The following is a 13,311-nucleotide window of genomic DNA, read 5'->3' as shown; positions in this document are numbered from 1 at the left end:
GGTATTGGTACTCCATTTTTGAACCAGTTGTATGCGGTAGGTGTGGGAACAGCATCAGCTTGACAGAAGAATAGCACATCAGTGCCATCATTCACTGTTTGATTGCCTGTCAGAGATGTTATCACAGGCTTGTCTAAAAACATGACAAAAAATAGTACAGTGTTTTGAAATTGCATAAAATTAGTAATAATAGTTACGTATAAAATCACCTTTAACGTGTACTTCGTTTTATTAATTTCCTTGCGATTTTACAGGAAAAGGAAAAGGCATGCTTTTTACAAAGGAAGAGGGGGGTCTTTGGTACACCGGAACTCCCCCGGCAACGCCCCTGAGCATAAAAGCTCCTCACCAGTTCGTTTCCATGGTATCATATGTTTTTCAGTGCCTATGAAAAAATGAGTTTTTAACTTCTATAGAAATTTTTACTTGGCATGCTTACGTGTCAGCCTAACGGTAACTTTTTAATTATCAGGTTGCACTATGTGTTTTTCAATGTATCTTTTAGAACTACATTTTAAATTTTTATTGAATTTGTATCGATGGAATACTTACGTCTCACTGTCAGAGTCACTTGGTAGTTATCAGGTTGCACACTCAGTCCTGGTACAGTAACTTGAGCTGTACAAGTGTATGTTCCTGAATCATCCTTGGCAGCTGATGATATGGTATAGTTGGAAATTGAGGTTTGCTGCAAAACAGTAGAGCCTTTTGTCCACGTGATATTTGGGTTGGGGTCGCCAGTGGCAACACACAGTAGTGTTATTGTATCACTTTCATTTACTGTTTGATTTTGAGATTTCAGAGTGAGTTTTGGTGCAACTGTGGATGAGAGAACAATGATCAGCAATAATGTAAACAGTGTAATGTATAACGTAATAATGTATAAAGTATAATGTAAACATTCCCACATGCGTCTCAGGGTGTGTCTCAAATGTCTCTGCTTATTGGAAAGCAGCGTGGCCAAGTGTCGCCCAATGTGAGGGAATCCGGGAAATTTTTGCTTGTGGAATCCTGAACCCTGGGCTGGAATACAGCTGTAGGAATCCGGAATCCCACTAACAATTGGAATCCGGAATCTAAGGTCCACTGAAAAAGACCTAGAATCCAGTAATTGGATTCCGGAATCCCCGTTGTGGAATCCAGAATCTAAGACAGTCTCGGATATTCCCTTACATGGGGCTACAAGTGGTTAGAGCGCTGGAATTGCAGTCCGGAGGCCCCAAATTTAGTTCCCGCCCTTGCCACTAGCTGGTTTTGTTCTAGGTAGTCCTGAGTGCAACTCCTCGGTCACGCTTGTAAATAACCAGTTGGTTTACCTACAGATATCTCACCATGGTACTGTCACTGTCAATTATCTTTTTTTTTTTTTTTTTTTTCGTCTAGTATTTGTGGACCACAATAAAAACTACTGAATTTCCAGTAACTGTATTGCCCCTTCAAAACTCTGTTTTTATTAGTTTCTAAAAGATGATTCAGCAGCAGAACGTGTACGTATGTTTAATGAATGTGTAGCACAGAAAGGGGCAACGTCCTTTAATATCTTAAAATTTCTCCTACGCATGGGTTTGACAGGATGCACATGCACAGAAGCTGCAGAACTAAGAACTTCATTTTAAAAAAGAACCTGCTAGAAAATAGTAACATTCCCCTGAAAATCCTTGAAGTAACCCATCTTAACCGATAATTCTCTTCTTTTCATTGGTTATAGATCACAAGTAAAAAGAAGGAACTGAAGAAAACCTTCAGGGTTTATCACCAACTAAGTGCAAATAGTTAAGGCTTCTGATAGCGATGTGAAAAATATTCTTGATTAATTATGCGAAATTTCCTGGAGGTCACATTACGTAGCAAAAAGGTCTACTATGCAAAAATTATACGATTTCTTGAGCGCCCATTTTCCTTGAATGTCCACTGTTGTAAGATGCACACTCGACATTAGGAAACTCAGAGGCTCTGCATATAATAAATTTTCAATGAGGCCGTTAATCATCTGAAAGAACATTTCAGTTTAAGTATTAAGTACTTAAAATATCCTTATTCTATTAATTGCCATTAATATTTGAATCGCTGATCACAAAATTCTCTTCGGTATCATCACTTAATTCGTCAAATAGAAAAAACACATCGATCTCTGACAGCCGGTCCAAAAGAATGCAGTTTTGAAAGATAGTTTCGAGAAAATTGCTCACTTCTTGTAAAAAGTAATTTTAAAAAGGTCGGTCGCATTATCACTTATATTTTATTTCTACTATTGAACATTTCAACCCATTCTTTTTATGGGTAAAACCTCCATAAAGTGACCTTACATATCGAGACTGCATGGCATTTCCCGAAATACTTACCGACTACTACAAGTTCAACAGACCTTTGTATATCAGGGGGGTTAAATGAGTTGAAAGATAGGTCACATTTAAATATCCTGCTGTCACTCTGAACAATGTTGGATATCCGGAAAGTGATCTGTCCAACATTTCCTGATAATGATCCAGAGAAGCTGATTTTGCTATCCGTGTAGCTACTTGCTGGGTTGACTTGAAGTTGTCCCTCGGGAGTTTTTCCAGCCACAGTTGTATCAACACTTCCTGTGCCACTATATTTCAGCTGCACCTCTTTGATTGTGCGTCCATCAGTGTTGTAGTCCAAGTCAAATCGTAATAGTTGGATCCATCAATAGCATAAACTTTACTCCCCCTTAATGGAGTTAAAGTTGGTTGACAATCTGTATAAATTTGAAATCAATGAATAATTTGATCTGTGTCGCAGACGTAATTTAATTTAACCAGAGTTAAGTTTCGTCTGTGGTGCAGGCTTTGAATAATTACATATCATACACATGCACCAGTAATGCTGCTTTATGGTAATAGAATTTCATTGGCCACTGACTAGCATGCACCACATACGAAACGAACTCCGATTAAGTCTGTCTGCGAAATAGCCTGTGAACAGGCTCTTTGTTTGCCTGTTCACAGGCTCTTATCTATCTAAATCAGGCTGGCCCTTTTACCGATACGGCGGCCATATTGAATTTATTAGATTTAAGGAGTATTATGGTATGCCAAGGGGGCACTCGCTCAGTATTTACGCCCGCTTTTTGGGCAAAAAGGAGAACTTCATTGTATATTTCTCGGGAAAAAGGTCATCATTATTACTTTCAAACACGGCACAACGATCTTTTTTCCCATTACAATCTTTTTCCAGGAAGCTTCAAGAAAAATTGGCCCGAAAAGCGCGCGTAAATACGAAGCGAGTTTATCGGATAGTGCTTATGACCCCCGGGCATCCTATAATACTCCTTAAATCTAATTAATTCAATATGGCTGCCGTATCGGTAAAAAGGTCTATTGAAATTGAATGATATCATTATTTCTAATTCTAGTGAGCTTTCTACTGATTTGATTTACCATTTCTCAACATGTCGACCCCGACTTGCCAATGAAATACGTCCAAAGATAACAATTTTTTAGGTTATATTAATAATATAAATGTAAATTAATAATAACAAGTTCAGTTTCTCTTCTACAGTGGAACCCCGATATAACGATATGCGAAGGGAGCAGTATAAATTATATCGTTATATGAAAGAATCGTTATATCGAAACTCCTGATACAACGATATGGCCGTAAAATTGCAAAAAAATCGTTATATCGGGTAAACCTAAAAGAACTGAATGACAAGGAGGATAAAGTTGATAAAGAGGCTTACAACACAGCATCATTTTCGTACATCATCGTGCAAAGCGGTTGACAGAAACGTTGAAGATTACTCCATTACTGCAATGATATTGTATTAAATTCAATGTTTTGCTTAAATTGTGATAGTGTACTGATAATATCGTTATATCGGGGAGGGATTTTACGTTCGGTCCGCTAAATTCTCATCGTTAAATCGGGATAACGCTATATCAAAGATTGTAATATTGGGGTTGTGTTCCATACATTTTACTGTAACTTCTGCCTGGACAAAGAGTATTCATCGTTATACCGGCCGCGGGAAGATCGTTATATCGAGTATCGTTATATCGGGTTTCCACTGTACTAGCATGAGTATTATTTTCTCAGATCTAAACAAATTATATAGATCTAAAGCAACAGGTCTTAATAATAATTCCTTTAAATAATACGTGAATGCGCCGATCTGGTTTCAATTTCCCTATATGATCTCTTTTGTAAATGGCCTGCGAGCAAGCTCTACGCGGCGCTCTGGCGACAGGAGGGAAAAAGAAAGGAGTTCCGTTTTCTGCTTTGAAAGGATTATTTATGACCAATTGTATAACCTTCTGACCAATGAAGATGTAATTTCTACGCATCAATCGGGCCCTCTACACTCAACTGTAACTGCTCTTTGGAAACTACTGATAACTGGGCCTTTTGAATCAATCATGGTAAATGCTGTGGTTTTTCTCCAGGTACTCCGGTTTACTATTCTCCCATGGTCTAACTCGATCTGAGTCTTTGCTTACTCAGTGGGAACACTTAAGGGGACCATAGCCTAAGTATCAGTTGGATATCTTCTGCCATGTTGAGGCAGATATCGAAGGGTGTTCCGATAGATCAAGTACCGGAAGGCTCGCTGATTAACTCTAAGAACGAATGGAATTATTCCACGTTCCACGCGCGGCACGTAAAATAGAATACATCATGTTAGCTTACATGACACTAGCGGACACGCAGACTATTTCAGTGCATCTTACATGAAGATTTTATTGACTGACGAGGCTCGAAGAGCGAAATATATTTCGAGGATTTTAAAACTTCTAGAACATTTTTATTTTTACATTTTACATTTCGTACGCGTGCGTCGAAAGTGGTAAAGAAGTGATGTCTTATTTTGCAAGCAGTTCAAGTTATTCGAACACATTCCTAGTCTCCGCATTTATAATTTCTCAAAAATATCTATCTAGGGATCACATGTTAATGAGCACGTTCGCCGCAATTTACAATTCATTAACTTAAAAAGCGGTTTTGCCTGTTTCTCGAAGGCTCAAACTTCGGCAGGGAGTGTGGGGGCAAAAGAGCAGTTATCCTAATAGAAATTCGAGCTTTTCTCATACGAAATCTTTGAACTGAGATGTATGCCTTTGACGCGTAAGATGATCCATGAGTCGGCAAGTTGTTTGGTCTTGAAAGTTCCGTATGGAAATTACCTGCACCAGTGAGTTCGTAAATTTGGTCTGCGAGGAAAACTATATGACTGAGAGAGAGAGAAAGAGAGAGAAAGAGAGAGAAACTTGCTGAAATTAAAACGAAGTTAAATATTTCTACACAAAACTGCCTGCTCATAATGCCTACTTACTTACTCAACCAACCCTAGCCAACACTCAATAGAAGTTGATATGAAATTAACCTGACGGTCGACGCTGCGTTTTTGCTGTTTACTTTAGACCTTTTATCTGATATTGCTTTTTTGATAAAATTTTATTTACTTACCTGAAGGAAATGGTAAAATGTAGCACAGCAAAATCGAAAAAAGAAGTGGGCCTGTATGGGGAATAATTGTCGCTAGGAACATAGCAAATTCTTCGTTCTCCCTGTGCCTTCGAGTCATCGTTTTATAAAAGGGAAAAGATACTTCCGCATCGCAATTCTTTTCTTGGGAGAGGGGGTGTAACTTGGAGGCCCGCTTCTCTTAGCATGTCTGCTCTCAGCCTATCAGCTTAGCAGCTGATACAAAGGGCACTTAAACCGTGGCTTTCTCTAAAGCTAGAGATACAGGTCTCGCAGAACCTCGTACACCCTCGGAAATCTTTTTGCCCTCAGAAGGAAATTTTAAAAAAATACCACGCTAGTTTTAGAAAAACGCCTAATCTAAATGCAAACTGAAATGGTGTCCAAGTAACATTTATGTTGGGGGTCATTTTTGTTTTATTATTTTCTTTATGTATGTGCATATAGTTAACATAAAGTTTCCTGTTTGTTAGACTGATCAATATCCAGATAAAAATAAGAACATTGTTGGTTCCTCTTTTTCTTGTCCTCTTCTACAGTTTGAAGCAGCTACTTTGATATTTAAGTCAACTGTGAGATCGAATTGGTTAGTGCCGCTACAGTTGCCTAAAAACACCGTTTAACCAATTAACTTTCTAATTAGTCTGCAGTAATCCAGATATCCAAGTTTTATATTTAAAATAGTTTAGATTGACGACATAAGTGTAGAACAGTGAAGAAGGAATGAAGGAAGGAATTGACGAATCAATGAATCAATCAACCAATGAATCAATCAATTAATGTATAAATGACTAAATTAATCAATGAACGGAACTGCCAGTTCTGAGGTCTTTTTCATTGTAACTTTTATTATTGTAAGAAAACATGTGATTACAAAATATAATTCTAACTTACGCACGAAATGCAAACTATTTATAAAAATGCTTGAAACCAAACAGTCTTAACATCAATAGGCCATTGTGGAAAATAACGCAATATTCTTTAAGTTGTCATTTGGGTATTTGTTCAGTCATACAAACCTGGCGACTTTTGCGATATCATTTCTTCGTCGCAATGGCCTATTTCCCAAAGCACTATTACAGTAATCTAATAACGTGTACACTGAACTTCCCTGGCTCGTAATTATTCTGGCCTTTAGAAATGCAAAATGGAATTCAGAGCAAGTGCCGAAGATGGCGCCAGAACTTGTCGTGTTCCGTTTAGGATCACGTTCACGGCAAACGGCAAACATCAGATTTAAGTCATTGGCAATTTCTCAAATATGGAAATGAGAAGATAAAAACTCTCCAAACTTATTCTTATTGATGAACCTGGCCTGAAACTTCTCGATTCATTTAGATGTAATCAACACTAAACGACAAGTAGAGGGAAAACTTTGTCACTTGATACAATACTGACGTTTGCCGTTTGCTGTAAACGTGACTTTAAATAGAGAGCCTAAGATTGAGGTTTTTCGGCATTTCCTGCGAACCTCGAACGTCAAGAGGTCACGTGACCAGGCCCTTGACGTCAGGTTTGCGGTTTGAGGTTCACGTTTGTGCGGCTAGACCACGCTCCAGAGGTAAGTGATTTACCGCAAAGTTTTTTACACCCTAAAACATCACAATCCCACGTTTGAGAAGAAATAAGACTTCTTAGAACTCTTTTGCTTGTTGATCGTGGAATTCTATTTGAAAAAAAAAACGTAATTTTGGAGACAGATTCTCAGCTAAAATAGAAGTGGAGAAATGAAAACAAACATGGCAGCCTCACTCCCAAATATGGGCACACGGGTAACGTGAAACCGTTAACCGTAAACTGCAGTTTGCTGTTTGCAGTGAAGTGACCAGACCTCGATCTTAAGGTCTCTAATCTCTCTATTAAGTCAGTCAAGCTTGCTTCTCTCGTCAATAGTAGACACACTCCTGAATACAAAAGACATGTGCTAAACCTTATTTTTAGCCAACGCCAGCACAACTGAGATTGCATGCAAATGTGTACGTTGATGAAGACTAAAGGAGGATTTCCACTGTCGCCTGCAAGAAAAAAAGAGAAAATGTATGGAGGGTAGCGCGTAAACGTTAAAGTTACGGCCTTTCACGCATAAGTCTGTTTTACGCGCGTCCGTTTTACTCGCATACGTACGTAAAAATTACAAAACAGTGGAAATCCACCCTAAACAAAGTTTTATACAGCTATTTCGAGAAAGGTTGTCGGAACACGCGACAATCCCGAAAGGTAATATGGGATATGATCAATACACTGTTCCTGACATTGTCGCTGTCAAACCTACTTTTGTTGTTTTCCTTTAGCACTTGCAAACATGAGTCCATGGCCTATCATGCCATTCTTTCAAATTTCTCTGAAAAACAGTGAACTCAAAACTAACCAATGATATCAACATGCATATTGAGACCAAAGCCAGTTTTAATAATTCAAATTCTTCCATATTTCCTAGGTGACAGTCCTAGCCCCCTATATGGCTGTAAATCCTAGGAAATATCATAGGCCACATCGCGCTACAGAACTGTGCTGAAAAGCAAGCGCATTCTTGATAGAGCTTGCAATGCCCATATAAAACGTTTTAAAATGCGACAGCAGCAGCTGGTTTTCCTAGTGGAGGATTGTCTAGTGAATATTCCCGTAAACATGATGTCCTCAATTCCTTATACGTGTCTACGAGACTAGAGTGACAGAAAACAAACTATCCGTCCTACATACATATGCTATTTGGGAATATGCTAAACGGCCTGTGGCCAATTGGTTTTGTTGCAGTAACTGAAAACCCGCAGTGTCAAATACTAAGGTGTCTGAAGGAGCTTAAATCACATGAGGCGGCCCTTTTCACTTGGTACGGACAAGAGAGAACGAGCTAGCTTGGAACGGACTGTAGGCTTGGCAAGTCTATATAGAGTAAATTAACTGGTACTTTGTAGTTGCCGATGCTTAACTTTACGCCTTAAAAATGTGGTTAGTACTTACGTCAAGTAAACTTTTTATAATGAACTGTAATACTTCCGGTAAGTACACCGGCCAAGATCTATCTATATGTGAACCCACAGTGCCACGGGGCACTGTGCTGGGCCCTACATTGTTCAATGTCTCTACTGACTGCACTGAGGTACATCAATAGTCTTGCATTCAGACCTGTCAGGAGGAGAAAAGAGAACAGGTGAAAGTGTAACAAGGAAAGCTGATGTAACTAACCATACAAATAGGATCTTGGGCAGGGGAAACCTGAAACTTTTGAACCACGAGCGAAAGAGGCCGCTTACTTTAGGCTGGTTAGACCATTGTTAGAATATACCAGTTCGGCGTTGGGTTCCAATACCGCCCACTTGACACACAACCAGAGAACATCTAGTGGCCTTTATTGTGCTCTGGCATGTGCGACTCAGTACTCATTTTTTGAGGTTGGGAGCATCACAGAGCACCTGAGAACCTCGCACACAGTCCCTAAGGCATGAATATGATCACGAGCAGACTTAAAATAAATGATTGAACAGTGACCCCCAACGCTTGTTTGTCGCGGACAGCCGTGTTTGGGCCCTACTACATTCATGCTTTGGTCCCTGAATACGTTGTCTCCAAATGTGTAGTCGCAACTTGTAACTTGGACAATTCCTCGCAGTTCTGGAAAAGTTACAGCTTCCTGACCTAACCATGGTTTTTAAAGTTCCACATACCCTTGGTGCAAACCACCCTGAGCCCGTGCTTGGTAAGAGTTTTAAATATCCACAGGGAATTTTGGGCATCTTTTTATGTACTATTTTCAGGATTATATTTGTTTTAGTTCATGTTAAATAGTATTTAGTAGTTTCAGGGACTGTTTACATATAGGTGAGGGAGGCCCGGGGTGCAAATGATAATCACGCAACCTTTCAGTGCTAAGTTGTTCCATTGCCACTTCTAACGATGCAACGCCTCTGCCACGGCGAATGTGGCGCGAATTTGATGTAACACCAATCTGATTCCAGGTAAGCAGATTAATTACCCCACCTTGGAACTTTCACATGACAAAATTTGAGCCCGGCTCAGTGGGTTGTCCGGTCTGGCAGACCAGGTAACCCACATCGACGGGTCACTCCACCTAACATGTAAACATGTTCAAATTTAAATGGGAGATTATATGGACAGGTAGGTTACTCCACCTTGCGGATTACCTCATCTACCTGGGGTCCCCCATCTCCATTCAAAAAGGCCCTTAATATTGTGATTATAGGTCAGTTTTCTGCTCTTTGCAACTGATTTTAAATTTATATTGAAAACCCCAATCGGGACATGTTAATAAGCCTGTTGTACTGTAATGTATTGTATGTAAATGGTGTCCTGCCAGCCATGGCTTACAATGAAGCTACCATTGTCCTCAGTCAAACATAGTAGTTGTCACAAGGGGATTCTGGAACATTTTTTACCACACCCAAAAAATGTCCAGACCACTTCTGGGTGTGATCAAAAATGTCCCAGAATTCCCCTTTTACAACTACTGAAAAGTTTTGGGGATACTTTCTGGCCCAACAACACCCTGATTTTTTCCAAAAGCAGTGCCACGCCCATGGAATTTCCTTTCCACATTGTGGACGAAAAAAAAAATCACCAAATTTGGGGTATGGCCTGGCGCGGCCCAGGATTTTTAGGGATCTGGGCAAAAAACTCTCACTCATCCACACTCCGAATTTTTCCACTCCACATTTCTGGATTGGAAAAACTTCACCAAAGCTTTTAAAACTCTATTTTTTTGTCTATTTATATAAAATGGATCCCAAACGGAAGAACGAGCCGGGACCCGGAGACCTTTGAGACTCGCAGAACAGAGGGATAGGAAAAGAACTGCTGCAAGTATCCTTGACGAACGAATTCCAACAGTTTTTGCTAATCCAGTTCTCAGACCAAAAAGATACATCAGGGTTCCAGAAATCAAAATAAGAAAAGCGGAAAAAGGAAATCAGAGAACTCGAGGAGATGCTTGGGTTGGGGGGTGGGGATCATAGGGGCGATTACCAAAAATAAAAAAAATTGAATCCCGAGGAAGTCGAGCGCAAAAAAAATCAAAGAGATAAAAAGAAACCGCCCTAGATTTCAAATTGTGCAAACGGCCAGTGCAATTGAAGGTGCAGCGAGACATTTTACAATTACGAGCGAAAAACAAGGTTTTGGCCCCAGGGATTTCATGCAAAGAGGCTGATGAGAGAAAATCGCCAAACAAAAATCAAGTTGATTTTAAATTGTGAAATGGTTAGGCAAGACTTAATCAGCGGAAACACCGAAACAATTATTGCGCATTTTCGTACCAGGACGGCAGTAAATCTTGAAGGCAATGACGATGCTGACGAATTAAGAATGTTTTTGGAACCAATGGAAGAAGGAATTTTCAATTTCAACCAAAGGGGAAGCAATTGGAGATTTCAAAGAGTGGTTGATCTTGAAATTAATCTGGCTGAATATGATCCAACGGGCGGTTCATCGTACATCCCGCTTCCCAAACAACTGAATGGCAAAAAAGCGATCATCAACATGAAAAACGAAGACAAATAACCAAATTTTAATGAATGTATTTGGTTTTAAAAGTAAAGTTTATCCTCTCAGAATAGGCAAGAAAAAATTCGTTCCCATGGTTAACCTTTTGTCGATATCGTAGTGGGAAGCCCAACACTATTGTCTGATCAAAAACTTGAACAGGTTGCTGGCAATGCAAGTTTCCAATCACAAGGAATCGAAAGAATTTTGCTTGAGATGCTTGAGCCACTCGCCATAACCGGAAAATGAGAGTTCCCTTCGTGGTATATGCAGACTTTGAAGCTATGGTCAAACCAACAGGCGGCAATGAACCAGAAAGTGGAAAGAGTTTTACCAATCCCTATCAAAAACATAAACCCTGTGGGTTTTGTTATCACATCAAATGTTTTGACGATGAGTTGTATTCTGAAAAACCAGTCATTTACAGAGTAAAGGGTGACTAGGAGGATGTGAATCGAATCTTTGTTGAAATTTTTGAAGAAAACATCAAGAAGATACACAAAAAATTCACCTTTTCCAAAAAGACAATCTTCACCAACAAAAACAGGCTTGATTTCAACGAAGCGACCGAGTGCCGGATCTGCGGTGATTTAGTTGATGATGATTAAAAAATTGATTATTACAAGTCAGAGACCACTGTCATTTCTCGGGAAAGTATCACGGCGCTGCCCATCGAAAATGTAACGTCAAATTCAAAAAGCCAAAGTTCACCCCAGTTATATTCCATAATCTGGCCAATTATGACTCACATTTGTTCATCAAAAATCTCGGTATAACAATGAAGGAAATATCAAATGTATTCCCAATAATGAAAAAAATACATCATCTTTAGCAAAGACGTCTTGGTTGGCAAATACATCAACAAAAAAACAAAGGAAGAAATAGAAATCAAACATGAGATTCGATTTATCGACAGCTTCAAGTTCATGGCAAGCTCACTTGAAAGCTTGGTTTGGCAGCTGGATTTGGCTGGATCGCGAATAAAGTCATCAAAGAGCCAATGACCTCTGATCCCAGTTCCAATCCCATGAATTATGTAAAATTCACAGTCGTTGTCGCGGCTTCAATCGTGGCAAAACAATATCTTGAAGATCAAAGCATTTTGCTGGCTAAAAAATGGTCAGTGGTTTTGCGATGAGTGAGATTTGCAGCACTTTGCGTTTTTGTTGAGGCGGCTGACATAATCATGGCCCTTGAGATTCAAAGGATAATTGATGAGTATCTTAGGGAAATCAGAGAAGACGATTAGATGCAAGAAAAATGTTTAATATCAATATGATATCAAACAAAATGGTCAGCATAGCAATAATGGTTGGAGGAGCAATTATCAATGCCACTGCATTTGTCGGTGGAAGATATCTGGCGATGTATTTGAGTGGTGGATCTGATTCCGATGAAGAGAAAAACCGACACGAACTCGCCTTGTAAAAATATTTCACGCTGCTTACGAGAAATATGAAGAAAATAGAACAAAACTTCCTGATTGGATCTCAACTAATGATAGAATCAAGGATGAAGCGAAACAAAATTTCCGGAACACAGATTATGCCTTGAAACTCTATAAAAAGGTTCATGAGGAAAAGATAGATTTGACTGAACCCCAGTTTTCAGATTTTTACCAGCCTTCCTCAGCTCAAAAAAGAGGTGAGATAATTTACGTTGGTGCCTCAGCCCTGGCGATTGGATTGGCAGCAAGTCGTTTTTTTCTAAAATGGAAAACTCAAAGCTTTCGACAATTTATTACAGTCCGAACGGATTTTGGAAGGGATTGGGGGGGGGGGGGGGGGGTGTGAAAAAGTTGGCTAAAGGGTCCCTGAAGATGCCACGAAACTTTGGTTGATGAAACAGGCCATCTGGCAGATTTATTTGCCCGCTTGAAAGAATATCCCGAGACCAACCTTTGATGTTCAATCTCCAAATGCGATTCATCAAGCTGATCTTCTTTTCATCCCTCATGACATACATACATACATACATACATACATACATACATACATACATACATACATACTTTATTGAGACTCCCTTCAACAGGGCTTTTCAGTCACAATGTTACTTATTACATAATACTGGTAATTAAGAAAAGAAAAGAAAACTTATTTACAGTAGTTCAATTAAATTAAAAATATATTCAAAATTATTCAAAATATATTCAAAATTATTTAGTATGAAATATCTTATTAAAAAGTCTCCGCTTAAAACTATCAATATCTTTAGTGTTCTTCATATTGTCAGGTCACCCATTCCACTCCTTTGGACCCCGAAAATAAAATGCCCTTTGTCCCATTGATAGTCTACACCGGGGGACCACAAAATTGTTACATCCCATTGTGTTCTTGTTGTGAACTGCTGAACGTTTAATAAAATATT

General features: G+C 39.2%; 1 protein-coding gene across 1 annotated transcript in view; it reads right to left on the bottom strand.

The window, feature by feature from the left end:
- Nucleotides 1-1,672, bottom strand: part of LOC140949612 (limbic system-associated membrane protein-like) — an 8,247-nt gene extending 6,575 nt beyond the window's left edge. Inside the window, exons 1-3 of the mRNA XM_073398769.1 lie at nt 1,669-1,672; nt 553-819; nt 1-133 (exon numbers count right to left, since the gene is read on the bottom strand). The exon at nt 1-133 is cut by the window's left edge and continues 146 nt beyond it. Of these exons, the coding sequence (XP_073254870.1) occupies nt 1-133; nt 553-819; nt 1,669-1,672 (404 nt within the window). The remainder of the gene's footprint in view (nt 134-552; nt 820-1,668) is intronic.
- Nucleotides 1,673-13,311: the final 11,639 nt, after the last annotated feature.

This window comes from Porites lutea, chromosome 10 (genome assembly GCF_958299795.1).
Source record: "Porites lutea chromosome 10, jaPorLute2.1, whole genome shotgun sequence".
Classification (NCBI taxonomy): Eukaryota; Metazoa; Cnidaria; class Anthozoa; order Scleractinia; family Poritidae; genus Porites; species Porites lutea.
The sequence above is the reverse complement of the archived record's forward strand: the minus strand, read 5'-3'. Positions and strand labels throughout refer to the sequence as shown.